This window comes from Choloepus didactylus, chromosome 1 (genome assembly GCF_015220235.1).
Source record: "Choloepus didactylus isolate mChoDid1 chromosome 1, mChoDid1.pri, whole genome shotgun sequence".
Taxonomy (NCBI): domain Eukaryota; kingdom Metazoa; phylum Chordata; class Mammalia; order Pilosa; family Megalonychidae; genus Choloepus; species Choloepus didactylus.
The window spans coordinates 248,995,818-249,020,138 of NC_051307.1; the positions used below are offsets into that span (position 1 = coordinate 248,995,818).

The 24,321-nt window shown below is 41.2% G+C and overlaps 1 protein-coding gene across 2 annotated transcripts in view; it reads left to right on the forward strand.

Annotated features, from left to right (window-relative positions):
* The window catches only part of TXNRD3 (thioredoxin reductase 3), a 63,834-nt gene extending 42,439 nt beyond the window's left edge, over positions 1-21,395 (forward strand). For both annotated transcript variants that reach the window (XM_037803423.1, XM_037803428.1), the window contains 5 exons: positions 237-344; positions 9,490-9,585; positions 13,296-13,430; positions 13,694-17,901; positions 19,591-21,395. In XM_037803423.1, coding sequence (XP_037659351.1) covers positions 237-344; positions 9,490-9,585; positions 13,296-13,430; positions 13,694-13,756 — 402 coding nt within the window. In that variant the 3' untranslated portion in view covers positions 13,757-17,901; positions 19,591-21,395. The remainder of the gene's footprint in view (positions 1-236; positions 345-9,489; positions 9,586-13,295; positions 13,431-13,693; positions 17,902-19,590) is intronic.
* The last annotated feature ends 2,926 nt before the right edge of the window (positions 21,396-24,321 follow it).

Here is a 24,321-nt window from a genome sequence, read left to right on the forward strand (position 1 = left end):
GAGAGCTGAGCCCTTTTATCGATTGTTGGCCAGTGTAGGACTGGGTGCCCTTGAGTCACGTGCTCACCCTTGGTCTCATTTAATGTATTTTATAATGGCCCTGAAACTTTTGATGTTGTAAGAATCAGTTACACTGAAAGGGACTTAACTATTTTCCTTTAAAAAATGTATGTACTATAGATCTTTGCTCTAAAATATGCCACCAAATGAAATAATGTCATTTGTTTATCTTTCAGTGTGATTACATTAATGTTCCAACTGTAGTGTTTACGCCTCTGGAATATGGTTGCTGTGGATTATCTGAAGAGAAAGCTATGGAAGTATATAAAAAAGAGAATCTAGAAGTAAGATCATGTTTTATTATGTTTATGTTCTTAGAATTTCTCTGTCAGTCATTTGCTTCAGTCACTTTTGATTTTGCTGTTTTGCTAATTGTTTTAATGTTTATGTTATAGGAAGTCATATTCCAATTTTAGGAGAATTGGAAGTTAAATAATTTAAACCCTGTCTTTCAGGCAAACTAATAATTCAAAGAATACAGGGAAGAGGGAATTATAATAAGGACTTTGGGGTAACAAGCAACAAAAGTCTGCTTGCGCTAGCTTATGCAAGGAAGAGAAAGTTATAGGATCTTTTGGGAATCCAAGGGTAGGAATATATCAAGATCCAAGGAGGAGACAAGAACCAGACACTGGAAGATCATCTCAATCTTTTTTTAATCTCTTACATTTGCTTGGGGTTTATTTGTCTGTTTATATGTCTGTGCACAGTTCATTCTTTTCTCTCTACAGTGAGATTTTATTTGCTCTCGAAACGCACATAGTAGCCAAAATATGGCCTTTCTTTGGCTCCTAAGTGTATCCAATCATTCTGATCTTAGGAGGAACTGATTTGACTCACTGTTTCTCAGTCAGAATTCCAAATTAGAGGAGAGACGTTTGATTGGTCTGAGTTGGGTCAGAGATGCACCCCCTTCCCCTGGGCAAGGTTGGTGGGCAGGTCAGGCCGCATACGTGTGGCTCTGGGGACCTACACTGTCAGCGGGCAGAGGCCAGATGGCTTTTGGTGGGCTGTTCAGACTCCTGGAAGATGTCCTGCACACAGTGGGTTTCCATTTCTCCTTCATGCCCACCCTGCCCAATCATGATGACCTTATGAATAGTTTCTTTCATTGTATCTGGTGGGTGGTTTGAATAGCTTTGTTTTTTTTTTTTTTTTGGTCCACTCTCCCAACATGGAGGGGTAGGGAGAAATAAAAAGATTTGGTGTATTATTAATACTTGATGTTTAAAACAAAAATAGGTAAGTGAAATCTTAGTTCTCTCCCTCAAAGTCACTTTAATTATATTATTAAATTTATCACAGGGACTTCTTTTAAACCATAGCACTGCTGTTCCCTAGTTAAAGGGCTTCAATTACTTATTGAAATTCGTCCTCAACATCTCTGAGGTTGGGGAAAATGTATGACTAAAACTTTACAACATTATTTTAGATGGTTGTCGTCAATGAGAAATTTAGGTTTTAGAGAGCATTATTTGATCAGTATTTATAATTAACTCCTTGTAATAATGAGCCATTCTTTTTGCAATGATGGACTTTTACTTGGGTCTTGGAAAATTAGTGGTAACAATTATGAATTTAACACTCAATTCTTAAATTTTTGGAAATTAATGGGAAATTAAGAGAGAAAGGTAGGCACATGAAAGGAAGAATATAGAAGTGATATCTTGAGAAAAAAGCAGTTCCCCAAGTTTGTTGGATTACTTTAAGGTTCATTGCAGATCAACTGAAAAAAAAATTTTTTTTTGTAGTTTAACAGGATTGAAAATTTGATCTCTTAAGAGTTTTTAGAATTCCTGTTATAAAAGGATTTGAGGATGCCTCTCAAAAATACATAGGTAATTTTTTTTTAAGTCAGGAAGTCAAGGTAAAAAGAAAATGAGGGTAGGAAAAACAAGGTGGTGCTGGGAGAAAGGTTAATTTCTTGGTTAATAAAATTTAAGTCCTGTAGACTTGTTCTGGAATTAAGCCAAACATTTGACTCTAAGCTTCCTGTGACCTGACTCAGAGAGGGAGAACAGAGATGTTTCTTTAAGTTCTTATAAAAGGGACATTGTAATATGGTGAATAATAACCTCAAAATATCACTTAGGAAAATACAATAATGGGTTTTATAGAACTGTTTCTTATTAGAGCCAGAGATATAGTCTCATAGGATAATGCCAGCATATAGTTTAAAAATAAAATGTCATTTTGGAAGAGTCCAAAATAGCAGTGCTAATAGCTCTCTAGTGGGCTGACTAATACAAAATTTTGAGTATCTAGAGCCAAGGTTTAAGCTGTTTTAAGTACGGAGTCCTTTCAGAATCTAATGAAATCTGTGGTCTCCAGGAAAAAGAAAAAAAAACCTAATACTTACCTGAGAGTCATCTTTAATTCCTCTCTGTTGGTCACCATCAATGGTCATCTCACCAGGAAGTCCTGTCAGTGTCACCTTCAGAACACATCTTGTATGTATCTACTTCTTTCCATTTCTGCTCTCACCGTCCTGTTCCAATCTACCATCCTCTCTTGCTTGTACTACTGTTGTAGCCTTCTTCCTGGGCTCTCTACTCTCCCTCTCAGTCCCCTCCAATCCAGTCATTACACATCAGCCAGGGGGGTCATTTAAAAATACTAGTTGATTTCGTCATTTCCCTGCTTAAAATTCTTTAATGCTTTCCTGTTGCTCTTCGAATACAATCTAAACTCCTTACTGTGGGCTCTGAGAGGCATCCATGATTAGGCCATTACTGCTCCAAATGGTCCTGTCACAGCAGTCTACTTTTTGTTCCAGAAACTCACCAAATTCTTTCTTGTGATCATTGAAAACTGGAGGCAGATCAACATACCCGCCAATATTAAGGAGACAGATAGTGTGTGTTCTTCCCCCAGCACAGTATCTCCCCACCTGACACTCCCACTTGAGAGGAAAGACGGGGGAGAAAGAAAGAGATGCCGGGATTTCTCCTGAGTGAAGAAGCCCAGGCTTTCATCCTAGTGAATGCTTGCTGCATGGAAGGAGGGAGCCGGAGAATCACCTTTAAGCAATGCGCGTTAAGGACAAATTGAGAACCCAAATCACCATATCACTGAACTAACAAATACTTTGGAAACATAAGAAGCAGATGAAAATAAAGTTAATGACATAGGAATGGTTGAGATAATTTTATTTTAATGCAAAGGAACAAAGGCAGAGAAGATAATAGATATGGGTGGTAAAGGTGATCCAACATAAGTATAATCCATACTCCTGAGCAGAAAACCCAACAAATGGAACTGAAATAGTATTCAGAAATATCATAGAAGAAAACGTATCTAATATCAAAGAACTTAATGTGCAGATTGAAATATAGTACCTTATTCTTGGAGAAATTGGTACAGAATGATTAACAGACATGATCTAGGTAAGTTGTTGATCTTTAGAAATCCAGGCAGACAAAGCTACTCATCTGCAATAGGAAAAGAATCAGGTTAGCCTTAGGCTTTTTCTTAGCAATGCTTAATGCCAAAGGCAGCACTAGAGCAATTTCTCTACACTTCCAAGGGAAAGGGGTATATTTTTAAAAATAAACTCTCAAAGATGGGGAGGAGAGGAGAGGAAACAAACATCAGTGACATTTTTGAAACAAAGAGCAGGACAAAAAGCAGGTAGGTGGAAAATAACCCAGCAAATAAAAAAAAAAGAGTTTCTAGGCAGGAATAGGGTCAGTCAAGAACCAACCTGACTTCACATCAAAGTCATCAAAAGGCTGGAGAATTGGTGACACCACCTCCCTCTGGAGGAGGAGGTGAGGCTGGGTGTGGTAGGTCAGCTAAGAGAAAGGAGACTGTTTAAAAGTCCATTTAAGGCACAGTTAGGTTCCCACCTCCCACCTCTCTGCAGAGTGCTTACCCCTCCCTGGCAAATGTCTGGAGGGTTATTTTCTGGAGAGGATTAAACAAAGTTCTCTTGACTGGGGGACACCAGGTACAAACAAAGGCACGGTTGCTCTGCCAGCACAGTATTTAAGTGAACAAACATGCTCTGAGTCTTGAGGCCTCTTCTCCCACTCAGTTCCCAGGACTCTGGCAATCAGCCCTTCGCCCTTGTTTCAGCTGGGGATTGTTAGAGCCCTTTCCCTCAGGGGACTCTTGGCAGTCCATGAGGAGAGACCTAAAGATACTGTGCAATCATCCCCAAGTAAACCTCCCCTGTTAGAAAATCTGACAGCGAAGCTCAAATCCAACGAGCCCCAAATACAAGTTCAGAGCTTTCAGGTTTTTTCTTTTAAAATTTTTTAAACTTGAGGTATCCTTTCCTTATAGTGGAATTCAGAGCATTGTGTGTGTGTGTATTCTGTGAATTCAGACAAACACAGAAAAGCACCACTAGAATAAGGATATAGAACAGTGTCATTACCCACCCCCAAAATCAAACACCTTTTAATTTCCGACATTGAATATGAGCAGATAAGCAAAGATTATCAGACTTGAAGGAAACAGGAATTCTGCAAATTTCCTAAAAGATTTGTATTACAATACCAAACTAAGAATAGGATACACTGTCAAGAGTGACGTGCAGAGACTCAGAAGACAACTATTGAAAATGTATGATGTGCTGGCAGAAATGAAAAACCCAGTGTATGGGCATTTATCCCAAAGAAATGAAGACTTGCGTTCCTTTAGTTTGGCCACAAATGTTTATAGCAGCTTTATTCATAGTAGCCCAAACTGGAAATCAACCCAGTTGTCCTTTAGCAGGTGAATGAGTAAACAGACTGTGATACATCCATTCCATGGAATTCTGCTGATCAATACAAGGCAATGAACTATTGATAGATAAAGCAACTTGGATGAGTATTCAGGGAATGATGCCAAGTGGTATGTGCCAATCCAAAAGATTATATACCATATGATTCCATTTCTCTAATGCTCTTGAAATGGTAAAATGATAGAAAAAGAGAAGAGATGAGTGGTTGCTAGGGGTTAAGGAAGGGTTGGGGTGGGAGGTAACTGGGTGTGTCTATAAAAGAGCAGCTTGAGGGCTGTGGGATTGGATGATGGGCAGGGGTCAGAGGCATTTTGAGAAGCACGATAGAAATAGCTTAGATTGCGTTGAGGGATTGTTGGTAGAAATAGGCATGTACAAGGCTCGTGTGGCAAGGGCTCAGGAGGAATTGAGGAATATATTATTGGAGACTGAAGGATTGGTGACCCTTGTTATATAGTGGCAGAAAACTTGGCTGAATTGTGCTCTACTGTTAGGTGGGAAGAAGAACCTGTAAGCCATGAATTTGGATATTTAGCTAAGGAGATTTCTAAGCATTGTTGAAGTTGCAGCCTGGTTTCTCCTTGTTACTTACAGTAAAAGGTGAAAGAGATAAATTGAGGAAAGAAGTGTTAAGGAAAAAGGAACCAGCATTTGATGATTTGGGAGGTTCTTAGCCTATCCAGATTGCAAAGGATGCTGAAATTAGGAAATTCACTGTTGGGAAAGCATGCTTTGGAGGTGTGGTTAGACAATTTGTGCTGAAGAAATTAGGCATCCACTCAGCCATTGTAACAGAAGCAGTACTAGAGATGGGGTTATCCAGGAAAGATCTGTAGAGGGTCCTCCTGTTTGATGACCTGGATCCCATGGCATATAGGGGACACCCACAAAGTTTTCAAGAATTTTTCATCAGCAGAAAAGAAACTGCCAGTTTGGACTGAAGAGGACAGAGACAGGATGAAGTGAAAGAGGGCTGATGGACTTTCAGAATTTGAGAGGCAGGAGATGGGCTGAATGAGATATTCAGCTGCAAACCTGTGCTACCTTTCAAGGAAAAGAAAGGATAGAATGACTCTGAGGGCAGAGCCTGGGCACAGAGGCTGGAGGCATGGATGTGAAGGCTGGTAAAGCCCCCACAGATGAGAGGGCAGAGCTGTAATCCCAAAGGATTGTTGTCAGACCTCAAAATGTAACAGAATTTGCCCCACTGGATTTCAAACTTGCTTGGGTCCTGTGACCCTTTCTTCCTTACCATTTCTGCTTTCTGTAATGGGAATGTTTATTCTGTGGAGAGGAATCTTGCCCCAGGATGGATCAAACCCAGAGACTTACCCATACCTGATTTAGAAGATTTAGATGATGAAATTTGGGACTTTTGAGCTGAGATATTGAGATGAGATTAGCATTGATGCAGTGATGAGTTAAGCCTTTGGAGATGTTGGGATGTTCTTTGCACATGGAACAAACATGAATTATTTGGGGGCAAGAGGGCAGTCTGTGAATGGTGGCCCCCAAATAGATAAGTACATATCCTAAACCCTGGTACTTGTGAATGTAGGTCTAGTTAAGGTAAGGATCTTGAGATGAGATCATCCTGGGTCATCTGCTTGGTTCCTCAATCCAACAACAAGTGTCCTTATAAGAGACAGAAGAGGAGAATGGAATGATGCAGCCACAAACCAGGGAATCCCTGGAGCCACCAGAAGCTGGAAGAGGCAAGAGGATCCTTCCCCGGATCCTTTGGAGGGAGCGTGGCCTTTGCCAACACCTTGATTTCAGACTTTCAAGTCTCCAGAACAGTGGGAAAATAATTGTTGTTTAATTCCACCAAGTTTGTGGTAATTTTTTAAGGCAGCCCTCAGAAAATAATGCACCATCCTAGGGGGTATGAAGTGGTATCTCATGGTGGTTTTGATTTGCATTTTCCTTTTGAGAATCTTTTCTTGTGTATATTGGCCATTTGTATATATTCTTTGGAGGATCTATTCCTATCCTTTGCCTGTTTTTAATGGGATTATTATTGAGTTGTAAGAGTTCTTTATATAATCTACTTACAGATCTCTTATCAGAAATATGATTTGCAAAATTTTTCTCCCATTCTGTGAGCACTTAAGTTTTTAATTTTGATAAAGTCCAATTTATCATTTTTTTTGGTCACTTAGCTTTTGCTGTCATATCTAAGAAACCATTGTGTAATTCAAGGTTATGAATATTTAGGTTATGTTTTCTTGTAGGGATTTAATAGTTTTAGCTCCTACACTTAGGTCTTTGATCCATTTTCAGTTGATGTTTGTTTATGGTGTGAGGTTGGGGTCCAACTTCATTCTTTTGTATGGGGCTATCCAGTTGTCTTTGCATAGCTTTACCTATGTAAACCTATATTTATATCTTTCCTGGTAATGAAAATACTGGCAGTGATGTAGCTGAGAGTATAACTGTATTGGGAGGATGGTTAGGCAGGAAGGATGTTGAGTGTGCAGTAGGGTCAGGAAGAAAGAGACTTAGTCCTCTTTCTTAGAGGCAAGTGAGTAAATAAAGCCCCTAATAGAAAAATCAAGCAGTAGCAATATAAGCATGTTTGTTAGTCTGCCAGGGCTGATGTACCACAGACTGGTTGACTTAAACTGCAGGAATCTGTCTTACAGATTTGGAGGCTAGAAGTCCAAAATCAAGGGATCTAGAGGATCATGCTTTCTCTGAAGTCTGTAGCATTCTGGTGGTGGCTGACTGGCTTGTTGGCAATCCATGACTCAGTCTCTGCCTCCGTCACATGGCCGTCTGTCTCCATGTGTCTTCTCCTCCCAACGCATCCAGATTTCCTCTGCTTCTAAGGCTTCCAGTTATATTAGATTAAGGCCCACCCTGATTCAGTTTGGCCTCATCTTAATAGGATTTTCAAAGATCCCATTTAAATCTATGAGAGTTCAAGACTGGGGGTTAGGACTTGAACACGTCTTCGTGAGGGCATGATTTAGTGCAATCCACAGCATGTTATTTCGAAACATAGAAGTAAATATCACAATAACTAAAGAGGTGAAAATGGTTGTCTCTGGGTAGATGAAAATGGGTGGGGGTGGGGCAGAGATTGCTGTTTTCATAATAGAGCTTAGAGAATTATGTCTGTCATTGTGCATAACTTGATAAACAATTAAAACTTAACAAAAGGACAAGCAATAGTAGGAAGATTCTGAATAAGGAAAGTAATGAGTGGAGACCAGCCCTATTAGATATTAAAATTTATCATATAGCTACAGTGATTAAAATTGTGCAGTACTGGAATACAAATAGGAAGAACAATGCAACAGAATATGAAACTCTGAAATGGACTCAGATGCTTATAAGAATTGAGTATGTGGTAAGTCAGTGGGATAAGACTGATTGTTCATTAAAGGCTGTTGAAGGAAGTAGGCAGCCATTCAGGAAAAAAAGTAAAGTTGGATCCACACTTCATACCCACTTTGAGGTGTGATCCAGGAGGATAAAGACTTAAATCTTAATAGTACTAGAAGGAAAAAAAAATACACCGAACAACTCCCAGGGAAAGAGTAACACAGAGGTGGGAGGAGGTACAAGGGCTAATTTCCTCATTATTCCTAGCAGGGAGGAATAGAACATGCTAGAAATAGAAGCTACTTACAGTTTTAAAAATTGGATTTAAAACCTCATGGAGTTTTCACACTCTTTCCTTAGCCTTAGAGGTGTATTTTAGGAAATAATGTCTTGACGTAAGAAACATTTATCTCCTAGTCCCAAAAGCCACCGAGATTAAAATGTTTCTATTAAAATGGGTGGAAGATCTTGATGGTGTTTTCACTTCAGTTTTATTCAGCTGCTTTCTCTGCTGTTAAATGCCAGTGAAACCTAATGCTTTTTGTTAAAAGTAACTGTGTGGTGTTGATACCTTTTTCATAAAAATGTCTTGTCAACTATGTATGTGCCAACAAATGATGTCTACCTAACATCTAAATTGGTTATTTCTGGATAGTGGGATTTTTTTTTTTTTTTTTTTACTTCCTTGTGATTTTCTGTACCACATTATTTGTATAATAAGCTGGTATCCTTTTCTTAAAAACAGTAATGATGTTATGTTAGTCAAAATATAAAACCACATAATCCTATCAAAGAATAGGGGCGGCTTGTGCCTGGCCCTGGTTATGTAGCAGATAGAGCCACGATGACAAAGCTTTGAGGTTCACTCAGGGCCCCGCTGCGAGGTTTTGGCTGATGGAGAGGGGAATGCTGTGATCCCCCATCTCGAGGAGCATAGGAAATGTTCGTGCTACTTTTGAACAGCTGGAACAGTTTCCCAGGGCAGCTTAGAATATAAACATTGTAGGCAGGTGGTGAACCTGTTGAAGGGAAGGTGTAGGTCTTTATTCACCTCTTCAGCCCCCATATGGCCTGGTGCTTTGTCTTGGGTTAGTCGCACTCTATACAGGTATGGCAACCAAATTTGGTGAGGAGGAGATTTTTTCGGACTAACAGTAGAGCAAGTCCAAAGTCAGCAGGCTGGTACAGCTGGCATTTCAGGAGCTCCAGATCTACCCTTCTTGCCCCCCAGATACAGTTTGGATCATAGAACTTTGAATTTCTAAAAGCTGTTACAGAGGATGTCTTTATATAATTAAAGAGTATATCAAGAAGTGGCTTTACTATACATTAATCGTGGCCTTTTTCTCTCTGTTCATGTCTTCCAGGTCTATCATACTTTTTTCTGGCCTCTTGAATGGACAGTAGCCGGCAGAGACAACAATACTTGTTATGCAAAGATAATCTGCAATAAACTCGACAATGTATGTAAGCTAGAACACTGTAATTTTTAAAATGTAATTGTTATTCTTAGTATTTGAACGTTTATAATCTCTTTAAAGATTGCTTTTAGGGTAAGGCAGACTTTGTTCAGATGTTACTCAATTAGTGTGTTTGCAGAGGTTGAACAAGTGACAGGTTGTAATTGAGGCTTAATCAAACTCTGTCAACATACATAATTCAAATTATTTTCTTTATAGAGGTATCTAATTTGGTAATTGAGAATCAGATGATCTGTGAAAATTTAGGGCATCAGCTAATAAAATGTAAGGTGTATGTTTGGGTACATTTTGTAAATAGGTTGAGTGTGTTGCCAAAAAGCCATTAGCAGGAGAAGCTTATGCAAAGTGAAAACTCTAGTTAATTAATTAGTTCATTCCAAATTCAGCTCTTCATTAAAGAAGCTGTGGGATCTGGATATCTCAACATAGTAGGCCTTCTACCTCCCTCATTACTGAGGTGAATATCACAATTGTATAACACACTCCCTTATAATTTAAAGCACAGTTTGTTCACGGCTTGTGCTATGAAGAATACTGAGTGTAGAAAGCAGTTTTAAGATATGGTCCCTCCCCTTTTGAGGGCCAAACGTAAAAACAGATGGACATTTATATGGAGTTTACAGAGTAACACAGCCATTATCTCATTTAATTCTCCCATGGGCTCTGCATTCCTCTTACTCCCAGTGTGACAGGAAGCAGTCACTTTCTGGCACATGCCCCATCGCCACCCAGAGCTCCAGGGCTTGATAGCATGGCAGTGCCACCCGTGGGCAGGGCGGGGACCACAGGCCTTTCCCATGACCCTGAGGTGCTGCTGGCTTGTGAAAGCGCCGCAGCTGCGACCCTCCCAGTGGGCGTGCAGCATAGTCAGCTCCCTCCTGGCTCTTTGGAAATAAGTAATCTGAGTTTTTAAGCCCATGGCATTTGTGGGCAGCCTTTCCCGAAGGAGATTATATATATGCACATGGTACTTCTTATTTTCCTGCCCTCCTCTCAGAGTGAGACGGGTTGGCATGCAGTTGGTAGAGCCACTGCTGGAAGGCAGGTCTGTGGCTTTCTGTACCATCCCTCACTCTTAACTGACGATTTGACTGGCCCTGGGGGCGGTGGCAGGATTTCTGGATTGGCCACCTGTCTTTGAATTCTGCCTGCTTCTGTCTTCCCACGCTCCCTCTGCTTACCCTCAGCTCCCGCCAAGATGGTCAGACTGCCCATGACCCATGAGTAAGGCTTGCCCTTTCCTTGCCCCTGGCAAATGCCCCTTGCTGGAATCTCACCCTAGAACTTATGAAACAGAAACGTTCTTTTTCTACAGGTATTCAGTAAAAATTGTGAATGAGGTTCTCCCTCTCCCGGGAGCTATTGTCATTTGCAGTTTTAGATGGAGATTGTCATCAGTTGTCCTCCTTCTCTCTGGACTGCTGCCCTTTTTCCAGTTTGCTATGGGATGCAGCACCCACCCTACCCCTTCTTTGTGCCAAGAGCCCACAGTGCTCTGGGCAGATTTGCCAGAAGGGCTATAAACCAAAATATCTGCATGTAGGCTTCTGACTCCAACCCCAGTCCCCTGGTTGCCCTGGTGCTGGCTGGGCCTCCCGGCTTCCCTGTGCCACATGTCATAATCTGGTGGAAAATCAACAGAGACAAAGGAAGGGGACATTGGACATTGCTGTCCACCCCTCCTAATGAGCAGAGGTGGGAGAAGGCGGGGTGGGCCGGTGGCTCCTTTGCCTGGTGAAGGAGGACATTTGGGTAATCTGTTTCGTGTAGTAAGGAGATGTGACAGCAGTGGAGTGCTGTCGTGATATTAAACATTCATTGTGGGTGATCCAGACAGCAGATGATCTCTGCACAAATAATTGCAGGATTGATTGTATAATTGTAGCAGCTGCTGCAAGCTCAGCTGTGTGACCTCCCTGCCAGGTGAAATAAAGAGCAGAAATGCCCGCCCATCTGCCACTCTTACTGTGTAAATAAGAATGTATTTGCCTCTAATTTGTATTTCTGCTATCACATTTCTCATTTCCTGTCTGTGGCATGCAGTGAGGTAAGTGGAGAAATACATTAGTTATCTCTTTTGCTTTTCAGATATCATTGCTTGCCAGATACATTTTTTCTTTGTTGGCTCATCAAAATCATATTGATTTTTATTTAACACTATCATATGCTCTTGTTGGTTTTCAGCACAGTGCCACTTTGAGTCAATGGGTATGAAAATTGGAATGATTGCCATAGTTAGAATAACAGAACTGATTTTTTAATACTTAGAAAGGACAGTGCAATTCACGTAGAGAGTTAACATTTTTCTCACTAGGCTGCAGATTTCCTTTTTAGTATTCTCAGTGGAAAACTAAAAAAAAAATTATTATTTTATATGCAGATGGATCTGGTCCCCACCCTCAGAAAGTGATTCTCAAATGTTAAAGGGCAGAGGAGTCTGAAGAGTGGCTTTGTTTAAAAATGCAGAACTCCTTCCGGAGGTTCCAGTTCAGGGGTCTTCGGGGGGCCCTGGGAATCACACTTTTAATCCCCAGCTCTGGTGGCTTCTGAGTGTCCGTGGAGCTCTCCATTTGGGTACCCACCAGCAGATGTGGGTGAGCTCGGCTGCTTGGAACTGTTGTTCTTTTGCCAGAATGTGGGTGTCGTAGTTTGCCAGTAACAAAGTACCATCGGCTGGTCGGCTTAAACACAGGAATTCATTTTCTCACGGTTTTGGAGGATTGGGCTTTCTCTGAAGTCTGTAGCGTGCTGGCTGGTGGCTGGCTGGCCTGACTCAGCCTCTGCCTCCAGCATGTGCCATGTCTCCCTGTCTTTCTCCCCCTACTATGTCCAAATGTCCTCTGCTCATAAAGTCTTCAGCCATGTGCACTAAGGCCCACACTGATTCAGTTTGGCCACACATCTTCAAAGATCCGATTTACAAATCAGTTCACACCTACAGGACTGGGGATTAGGACTTTGTGGGAGTCGTGAGTTCAATCCATAATGGTAGGGTAGGTAAACACTTATACCTGCCTGTAGCCTCTGTGCCCTTTTTGTATTTTCTTCATCTATTGTCCACTTTTACTGTTGAAGATCAAAATAAAGACTAGAGTCTGATGGAGAGAAACTGACAGAGGGACAGCCTAATTTAGAATTTTACCTTGGGAATTGACTGGGAAAGGAGCTCTCTGTCTCATCACAAGCAGACACAGCTGGGCTGGTGAACCTATCTCCTCCCCAACATACAGTCCTGGGTAGAAGCCCAAGACTGACCACTCCTTTGATGGCAGCTTAGTTAATATTAGAAGCAAAGCAATGTGCTTCCTTCGTCAGTAATCGACTGCATTTCCAGTAAAACTTTCTGCCTTAGAATTATTCCAGTGCTGGACTTTAATTCAGATTTATGTTGTTGTTTAGCACTACCTCAGCATAATTTGGAAATTTACATCATACTAATGAACTCCTTCAAGCAGTCGGTAAATTGCTTGTTCTAGTAAATTTGAGTGCAAATTAACTCTGGATGTGCATTTCTTGGCTCATTTAACAGATACTTACAGCAGCCCCCCTTTCAAGGTACGTTCTCTGCTCAGTTTGGCTTTAGCTTTCTTTCTGTGGTAGATGTAAAATTTCACTGTGAACTCATGGTGAATAGGTTTCTCTTCAGATCATTAACCTCTTGGGATTCTCTTTGTGTTGCTCCTTTATTAAAGGATCGGGTGATAGGATTTCATGTTCTTGGACCTAATGCTGGCGAGATCACCCAGGGATTTGCAGTTGCCATGAAATGTGGGCTAACAAAACAGCTGCTGGATAACACTATTGGAATTCACCCCACATGCGGGGAGGTACGGAAACAGGATTTTTTTTTTTCTCCATCAGCTTCTGTTGGTGAAATTTGAAAAACTTTTCTAAAGCGTGTTGCCAGAAATGTTTCAAATAGTAATTTCCTTATTTGACTCAATGCACACATTTTATTTTATCTTTTATTTTTATTTTTCAATAGACATATTTTAAAGAACAATGTAAATGTAATCTTCAGAGGGTGTTGGTTTTCTTAAGGAGTACTAATATTTACATTCGTCTGTTTTGTTCTTTCCCTTTTGAACAGGTATTCACAACTTTGGAAATCACCAAGTCATCAGGACTAGATATCACCCAGAAAGGCTGCTGAGGTTAGATCCTGCTGCTTTCTAGTTTTCCTTGTCATATTCACATTTCTTTTGAAGATTGGAAAAATAAACCTGTGGTCATCACACCTGCCATGTTGTGGCAGGGCCCGGTGCATGGATTTTCTTCCCAGCCCGGAGAGATGAGAATGTTGACAAGGAAGGCTGTTAAGCAGCAGGGTGAACTCTGTCTCGGTGAACTCGCCTGACTTGGAGAAGCAGTTAGACTGCTTGCTTGACGTCTTAGCTCGGAACCCCAGCGTGAGGTGAGCTCAGACCGACTCTCTTGAAGTCAGAATACTCTTTTTTAAATTTAGGAATTGAGCTTCCTTCTGAAAGACCTTTTCATTGCACAGTGAATCTAAGTTGCTAGCATTTTTTTTTTTTATCTCCTTGCTTTGTTGTTTCTATGAAAATATTTCTTTCAGTTACAAAGCTGACCATACAAGTGCATTCCTCCAATGTGTGGGCCTAGAGTCCCCACGTGGTCTCTGGCAAATGTGGCTCCATCTGTGAAAATGCAATTGGATTAGCCACTGCAGAGGACCAGGCAGCACTTGTAGAAAGTGGCACATAACTGTGCAGATTTTAATCAGCAGTGTTCTCTGTTAAATGCCTTTTAACCCACTGTCAGAAGCCTGACTCATGCTTCATCCTCCTGTCATTTCTTGTTGGTGACAACCTTGAAATCGTTCTTCTCTTATTCTTGATAGTAGACTTAGTAAAGTAGCTCATGTAAGAAAACAATGCTTGAATTTCTTTTTCATGTTGTTCTTAAGAGTAATAATATTAAAAATATTTCAATACTGTATTATGTGCAATCTAAGTAATTTAAAACAGATTAAAATTATTCAACCCACAATCTATTCAATGTTAGTCCATTAAGATATTAAGAGGTTACATGTGACTTCACAGATATTTTGGGATCTAAAAGACCCTTGAAGAGGGAGGCCTATCCAGGGTCCTCTTGGGAAACCTCTTGTTTTCTTGAGGAACACACTACACAGCAGCCCCATTCTAGACTCTTTGAGGCAGCCACTTGCTTTCTTGAGCAGTGGTTGCCATTTTGCCCAGTATCACAGGATTGATCAGAACTCCTACGTTTTGAAAGAAAGTCTTAAACTTTTAAAACTATGGAACACCATCGTAGACACACATTTTATTACTCTCTCTGGAGGCAGGGAGTGGAGCAGGGATGGAAAGAGGAAGGGAACCCCCAAGATAACTAACACAGCGCTCCAGTTAGTGATTTGTTCTTGTTATTGGAGAGAGAAAAATACAAACGTAACTGTCTAAAAAGTAAGGCAGGGTGTAATGATTGCTGTAACTGAGGTAGAAACAGTGCAGCAGGAAACAGAAAGATGTTATTAATTACCACTGGATGTGGGGTGGAGGTGGGGTAACTGCAAATGGAAGCAGCTACTTTTGAGCTGAATTGTGAAGGATGATAGGATTTCACAAATAAGAAGCAATGTGGAGAGTGAACAAACACACACACACACACACACACACACACACACACACACACACACACACACACACACACACACACACACACACACACACACACACACCCTTATACCTCTGAGGATTTCCAAAACCCCAAGATGAAGTGAAACCAGGAATCCTGCAAGCCTTGACATTCTGCTTTGCACAGAGCATGGCAGAAAGAAGTCTAAAGCCCAGGCTTGCTCAACCTGGAGTTTCTATAGGAAACGTTTCCCCATGTAAAGCTGAGACCCCAATACCCTGAGTGGAAGGGTGAATGAAAAACAAACTCTACCTTACAGAAAGGAACAGCAATGAAACTTGCCTGCTTTCTCACTGGCATGGGTGGGCGGAAATAAACTACCCAAAGAATTTGTAACCACTATCCAGGTTACCAATCACTGGAAAGGCTAATTGTCTTCCCTTTGAAGGAGGATAGAAGGCTTAGCTATAAACCTATCTGTAACTTTCCGTATCTGTACCTGGCTCCCTTTTGCTTTTCTTTCCCCTCCTTTGCTGTTTCTTTCTCCTCCTTCCTCTTCTCTCCTTTCTTGGGGTAAATTTGGGTCCTTTATAATGGTGGGAGATACACTTAACCTGGAAGTTAAAACTTGTGTGCATCTAATAACATACAGATGTATGGAAAAATTGACATCTTCCAGTACAGTGGAGATTTTAATATACCTCAATAATTTATTGGATCAAATGGCAGAAAAATATCAGTAAAGATAATAGATTTTAATAACACAGTTAATAAACTTGATTAATGAACTTAATGTAGAAGACTGCACCCAACATGAAAACATACTCATTTCAAACACACAGTGAGTATTTATGGAATTTCCATGTCCTAAGCCAAAGGCTGGGCTCAACAAATGTCAAAAGATTGGTCTCATATAGGGAGAGGGGACAAGTATTTCAGCTGTGGGAACCCAACAGCCTTAAAATGCATCAAGTATGGTAGAAAGTGGGATCTAGGGGTAATTGAGGTGAGTGAAGGGTTACTGGGAGATCAAGCTGGACAGGGAGGTTTGAATCAGTTCACAGAAAGCAGAGAACTGTGGAAAGATCCTAGGCTTTGCAGAATGATAAACACAGTCTTAACTAGATGTGACAGTAAATTGCTTAATGTTTCCTGTTCTTCATTTATTAAATATGGATAGTTTTGCCTATCTCACAGTCTTTTAAGAACTGAATGACGTTTATTCAGTTCCCAACATACCATAGCACACTGATGTAGCATCTTGGTTTCCATGGTGATGAGCAGGAGCCCTATAAAGCAAGCCCTTATGGATACCTAACAATATTTCAATAGATAGGCAGATGGGGAGATTATTGGCAAGCCAATCCTTTGGTAGACTTTGGCTACGGGAGGCAGCATCCATGTTGGATCCCTACCTCCTGGTTGACACATCCTTGTGTAGGCTCCTCTCACATTTTAGCAGTGTTGACCTGTGCACATAGCAGAAGTGATGGTATTAGGTTATAAGAGGACTGAAACTTGAGTTTTGGCCACTCTTGTGAACGCTCTCTTGGATTACTTGCTTTGGGAGAAGGCAGCCCACGCAGGAAGTCCGTGGAAGGCCCATGTGTGAAGACCTGAGGTTTCCAGCCAACAAGAAGTTGATACCTGCCAACAACCAGCCAAGCCTTCAGATGAGGTTACGACCCCTGCCAGCAGCTGGACTGCAACTTCTTGAGAGACTGGACCAGAGCTGCCCAGTTAGGCCACTCCCAGGTTCTCACCCCTCAGAAAGTGTGAGATGATAAATGTTTATTGTTTTAAGCTACTACATTTTAGGGTGATTTGTTATATGGCAGTAGATACATAATACATTCACCAAAGCAAATTAAAATTAGTACAAGTCCAGTCAGGTAACTAAAGTATCCTAAGGGACGTCAGGTAGATTTGGGAAATCAACAAGGGATTGGACCTCAGACTTAGCACATCATTGCAGACAAGGAAACCCTAAGCAGGGAAGCCCAAGGGCCCTCAATGGAGTGCACTCTGAGTCAGTGAGAGGTCCCTGCTAAATTTCCTTAGAGCATCCATGACTGTCAAAACTAGTGTAGAAGATGACTACATTCAAAGCTGAGTTTATTAAACTTAGCAAGGGAGGGCACTACCTAGATAGAATCCCATAGTATCTTAAAAGGGAGTTATGGAAAGATACTTACAGAATTCAGGGAGCTGGGTTGGTCCTAGGGTAGTTATAGGGCAGAGGTTAATCAGTGGATCTGGACAGCCATTAGAATGTGTAAAGTAGGTTAGTTGCTGGGACAGTCAGAATTTAGAATATATGAGACCATATTGAACCCCAATTATTGTAGTCTTCTGTTGGAACATTTGGGTCTGAATGAGCTTGTGTCTCAGCTCATTCTTAAGCTTTAAGCTTGAACTTAAATAATTTATTGTGTTTCATGGTTTAATACACTTTTTCTGTTTTTGAGTCCTAGTATAGGTTTTCATGTGTTTTTTTATATTTCCCAGTGGAGAGCCACCCAGTGATTCTCAGCAAGAAGTAACAGGGACACCCGCTAGGAGTTTATTGCAAGAGATCACCAGATATGTATTGAGACTTCTGCTTCCAGTCATGATGGAATAACAAGGACTAGACTTAACAGCACCAGACTGATCCCTGAGAGAAGGGAAACAAATGAGGTGAGCCCTATAGTCACCCCAACTTTCTGTCCACAGAATCAAAGAGGGAGAACGCAAAACAGCCAAGTGGCCTTGCTGAGTTGTCATAGAGATCAGAGTTCAGGGAATTTGAGGCAGCTGGAAGCTGGGGAGACACAAGTGGGAGGCATGAAGAAAAAGAGCTTCAGGAATCTGCAAAAGGGTCCCCTTAAGTCTTTGTGAGCACTAAGCCACACAGCCATTCTAGAAGGCCAGGCAAAAAATGTTGGGGAGTGGTAAACTGAACAATTCCCAGAGGTCTCAGAAGATAAGGAAAAGTTCATACTCTGATGAGTAGTGTCCTCAGTGATCCCTGTGGAGATCCCATGAGGGGCCATGCCTTGGTGACAGGGTTGAATTAAACCTGAGTGAAGGCTCCTCTAGACCCAACCTAGCAAAGGTTAAAAACAGGCCTCAATGGGATCAGACTGACCCAGAAGTAACGAAAGCACAACACTCCTCAAAGAAAGACTAAAAACATTCAACAACATAACAACCACTACCTGATACTCAATAAAATTACTAGACAGCCAAGAAGCATCCAAATGTGTCCCATAGCCAGAAGGAAAATCTGTGAATAGAAACAGACCCGGAAACATCAGAGATGTTGGAACTAGCATATGTGATGTCAAAACCACTATTAAAACTATGTGCAAGCACTTAAAGGGAAACATGAACATAATGAAAGAGATGGAAGATACTAAAGAGAACCAAATAGAACTTGCTTTAGGAGGTCTCATGACTACTAATAAGATTTGCTGGAGGAACAAGCACACGTGGCTCAACATAAAGTATTATTCACGGCTCAAGTTTATTATAGCAAAGGGTGAAGTGTAGAACGGAAAAAAGAAAAACCACCACCCAAAGGTCAGAGAGGTTATACACAGGCTTTCAAGTGCTTCGTTTTCTCCACAAGGGCCGAATGGATGTGCTTTTAACTGCAAATTCGTGTGCTATATCTCCACCCAGGGAAACCCTTCCAGGTCTTGGAGTTCAGAGTTTTTAAAGGGGGCTGGTCATATAGCTCCCTGAGCAGCTGTGGTGTGGACCAGGCACCAACCATACATCGGGAATCTTCATTTTTCCTTTAAACACACTGCTAGCCTGGTGCATCCTGACCCACTGCTTCAGGCTCATATATTATCATTACCCAGTAACTCTGAATATTCCAGGAGTTTAGTTCCCAGACCTTGGCTAAGGATTATCGCCATGGCTACAAAGATAAGCAAGAGCTGAGTAAAACAGACCTGCATTAACTGTTTCTTTGCAGTAGCTGAAAAGAATATTTTACTAGATGGGATTGACAAATAATTATTACATTATTGTAAATGATGGAAAAATTAGATTGTCAGATTGGATTTTAAAAATGATACAAATGTATGCTGTTTAAAAGGAGGACATTTTAAATGTAAAGATGCTGAACACTGAAAGTTAAACAATAGAAAGTCATCCCATGCAGTTATTAAGCAAAAAAAAAAAAAAAAACCATGGTGGCCATTTTAATATGGACAAAGTCTATGTAATGGGGTGTAGGGTTGGGGAGATGGGAAAGTTTGGGTAATGGAAGGTGATGAGGGTACCACAACATTGTGAATGGGATAAATCCCACTGAATGGTATGCTTGGGAGGGGTTGAGATGGGAAAGTTTATGTTGTATGTATGTTCCCACAGCTAAAAAGAAAAAGCAACTGAAGAGGCAATGATTATTAAATGCAACATATAATCCTGAATGAACTCTAACAAGAGAGGAGAAAAGGCTCAAAAGGACATTACTGGTACATTGAAAAGATTGGAATATCCGTGTTAAATTTCTTGAACTTGATAACTGCACTCAAGGTGGTTACAAAAGTGAATATCCTTGTTCTTAGGAAATGTACATAGAAACTGTATTTAGTGCTCAAGGAGCATGACGTATGCAACTTACACTCAGGTGTTGAGCAGTATATCAGTCAGACAGATGATAGATGGATGTGTGGATGGACAGATGGATAGATGGATGATAGATTGAATGATATTGAAAATGTGGCAAAATGTTAAAATAAGTGAATCTGGGTATCTGGGGGGATGGGGGTAGGCTGGAGTCTCCTGTATGGAGATGGCATTATGCTTGAAACTGTGCTATAAGCTTAAAATATTTCAAAATAAAAGCTTTTTAAAATGCTTTAGAAAGTATAGATTTAAGTGTTTATGCTAAAAATAGTAAAAACATCAGAAATCAATGATAAGATCTTATGGAGCTAGGAAAGATAAACAAATGAAACTTTAAGTAGAATACAGAAATAATAAGCCCAAATGATATGAAAGACAAAAAATATAATTAATGAAATCAGAGGCTTTTTTTGATAAGTAAATAAAATTGATAAATCTGTAGCTACACTAAACAAGAGAAAACGAGGAGGCAGAGCAGAACATCCAAGAACTGTGGGACAATTTCACAAGGTGTTAACAAGTGCGTAATTGAAATTCCAGGAGAAGAAAGTGAGAATGGAACAGAAGTATTTGAAGTAAATGGCTGAAAACTTTCCAAAATTAATGACAGACACCAAACTACAGATCAGGAAGCTCAGAAAACACCAAGTAGGATAAATACAACAAACAAACAAAGCCCCCCAGACCCAAAAAAATCCTACACCCAGGCATATGATACTCAAACTGCAGGAAACAAAATCTTGAAAGAAGCCTGAGGGATGGCAGGAGGTGTGTGAAACTAGTTTACATATAAAGGAGCAAGGATAAGAATTACTGCCGTCTTCTCATCAGAAACTAAGCAAGCAAGAAGAGAGTACAGTGAGATATTTTAAATGTTGAAAGAAGAAACCCACCAACTTAAAATTCTGTATTTAGCAAAATTATCCTTCAAATATGAAAGTGAAATAAAGACTTGCCTAGGCAAACAAAAACTGAGGTAATTTATCACCTGTAGACCTGCCCTATTCAGGGAGAAGGAAAATGAGATAGGTCAGAAACTTGGTTCTACATAAACAAAGGAAGAGTAATAGAGAAGGGATAACTGAAGGGAAAAGAAAATCTTCTATTTTTCTTATCCTTAACTGATCTAAAAGATAGAATCTGTTTGAAGTAATATAGTAGCTGTGCATTGGGTGATTATAGCGTAAGTGAAATCATTGCTGGCTGTGCTATAAGGACAGGAGGGAAAATTTGGGAGTACTCTAAGATAACTACACTACATAAAAAGTTGTATAATGTTATTTGGTGGCTAAAAATGTATACTCCAGGGCCACGACCAAATTTTTAAAATAAGTATAATTAATATGTGAAGAGAGAAGCCAAAATGGAATTATATAAAATGCCAGTGAAAACCAGAGAAGACAGAACAGAAGGAAAAAAGAAACAACAAATGCAATGAACAGAAAACAGTTACAAACATGGTCGCTATTAATCCAGTTATATTGGTAATCTCTAAAAATGTGAACGGTTTAAATGTGCCAGTTGCAATAAAGAATCTGATTCCGTTTTCTGATGGGTTGACTGCTTTTGGATCTTACCCCTTCCTCTTTCCCAAAGTTCTGCATTGGGGGAAGCAGACCCCAAAGCCCAGTGCTCCCTCCTTTGGCACCAGTGGGAAGTGTGAACCACATCCGTCCCTCCCATGCATGGGACCCCTTGCCATATTCCCACCCCTAACAACCATAAAAACCGCAAGCCCTTCTCCTTTTCCTGATTTCTCTAGCCATTTTTGGACCAGCTTAGGAAGCCTGCCATGCTCTCCCCAGGAAGTCTCGTTATGTAATAATCCTTTGATTCCCTCTTGGTGTGTGTGTATGGCACCATTAATTTCAATAACCCAGGCGCTCTTGGGGTGGCCACAAGAATTGATGCAACAAGTAGGGTGTCTAGGGTGTCTAACTGATGGTGACCACCACTGGGGCGTCTTCCTCCTATGCTTTGGCTTGCCCACTGGCTGCCTGCACTAGTGAGCGTGTTCTTTGGGCTGCCACTTGCAGCAAAGCTTACATTTTGAGCTGTGTTGCTTTGTGCTGCATTTGCTGAGTTCCACTGAGCCTCAGTTACAGATTTATCAGACCTAAAGTTTTGATAATTGGCATTGAAGGACAGGAGTATGGGATTTGGGCGCCCCTCAAAGAGGTCCTGGGCTGTGTGTCTTGGGTCAAATTGTGTGTCTCGATTAAGGCATAAGCCATAGTTGGCCCTAGGCCCAAGGGAATGAATCTTACTCTCTGGGTCTCAACGAGGCATTGGTCCCCATTCTACAGAGTGCTCAACTGATACCTGGCACGTCTGGTGGTTGCTCCCAAGGAAGCAGAGCTGGGGCACACCGAGGTCCCTCTCCTAAAAGCAGATACCTCACCAGGACCCTACAAAACACCTTTCCTGCTGTGGCTCCATATTCCTCTGTCTCCAGAAAATGATCCTGATCCCTAGGGTTTAGGGAAAAGATCCCCTGGCATCCCTGGGGCACAGCCAAGGGGTGAATTCAACCATTTTCACATGGGAGTCCCCTAACCCTGATGATGTGGATTTGAGGCTCTTTAGAGGAAGAAGCTTACACACATGAGCAGGTAGCGAGGACCCCATCCTCAAAGTATATCCACCCACCACCAAAAATAAAGGAAGCAGGAAGTGAGGGAGGAAGGATAGGAGGGAAGGAGAGAGGGAGGGAGGGAACTGAATACAAGGAGAAGAAACAAAACTGAAACAGATCCACAATTTGGCTCAAGTGGAAATCCAAGATTACTAAAGGAATCTATAAAGCAAAAAGGTAAAAGCATGCTGATTGGCTTTTGCCCGTCTTCAACTCAGAGGTTCTGAGTTAATTTTAACATTTGCTCAAAAATGTAGTAATTGACACACATTCATGGCCTTATTCAGTACTGTTGCTAAAATTTATAGTTGTACCTGAGGATTCCACTAAATAAGGTACTCCCTATAGTTTCCAGGGGTTCCTGAACATAAAACAGAGGGCAAACAGGTATGCCTCACCTCAGCAATCACAACTATTGCTTTACCTGAATTTCCTGTGGTCATAGCATCTGTTGCCCTAAAGGATTTTATCGTGGACATGGACACTGAACCAACAAGTAACACATTAAAATTAAATTGTCTTTTGTGCTTACAAATTGGTTTCAAAAATGGGATCCTATAGCTCTTTCCCCCAGCCCTATAGTTAGTTAATATGGCGCATGGTGAATTAAAACAGGATAGTCAAGAATTGAAACCCATTGTACAAGACCCATTTAGCCAAGGGGTCATCATCCCCACTATTTCTCCATCTTGTAGTCCCCTGGCCTGGCCTTCACTTGGAAAGGAGGAGTGGGGCCTCACAGTAGATTTCTGCAGCCTGATGCCCTGGTCCCACCCAATATCATGCCCACCCAGTCTTACTGACTTACTGACTCCTTCCAACCAACAACTGATAAATATTTTGCTATTATAGATTTGGATAATATGTTCTGTGTAATCCCTGTTTCAACAGTCTCTTCACCAGAGTTCACCTTCGTCTCTAAAGGAACACAATACACCTTTACCTGGTGTGATGGTTTGAAGCTGTACGCACCCCAGAAAAAATCATGTTCTTTTAATCCATTTCCTGGGTGTAGACCTATTGTGGGTGGCACCTTTCAATTAGGTGATTTCAGTTGAGGTGTGCCCCAGGTGGGTCTTAATCCTCTTACTGGAGTCCTTTGTAAGAGAATAGAAGAGAAAAAAGCCCCAGGGAAGTTATAGAGAAGGATGCAGAAGCTGAGAGAGGAAGCCACTGAAGCCAGAAGCTGGAAGCAACGAAACCCAGGAGAGAAGGACCAGCAGATGTTACCAGGTGCCTTGCTATCTGTCAAAGGAGCCCAAGCTCGCCAGTAGCCAGTCTTCAGAGAGAAGGTATAGTCCTGTTGATGGCTTAATTTGGACATTTTCACAGCCTTAGAACTGTAAACCTGTGAGCTAATCCCCATTGTTAAAAGCCAGTCCATTTCTGGTATATTGCATTTCATCAGCTTTAGCAAACCAACACACCTGGCTACCCCTGGGGCACATGGACAGCCTCACCATTGCACACCATCTTTGCAAGCAAGCTTTTAACCACATCCAACTTTCAATCCAAGTCGGGCATCACACTGATGACATCCCCCTTGAGAAGATGCACTTGACACACTCATTCAGGACATGCAAATAGTCACGCAGGAGTTCACAAGGGGACAGGCCCCTGCTCCACACATAGTGCAAGACCCTGGTTAAATTTCTGAAAATTATTTGTTAAGCCAAGGGCCACCCCATCCCTGACACAGTCAGGAAACAGCTGCTGAATTGAACTTCTCAACAACCATAACCTGAAAACAAGCCCCACTTCTGTTTAGGAATTTTTGGATTCTGGAGGCAACATATTCCTTGTCTACAAATTTTACCTACCCTATTTGTGGCCCACCT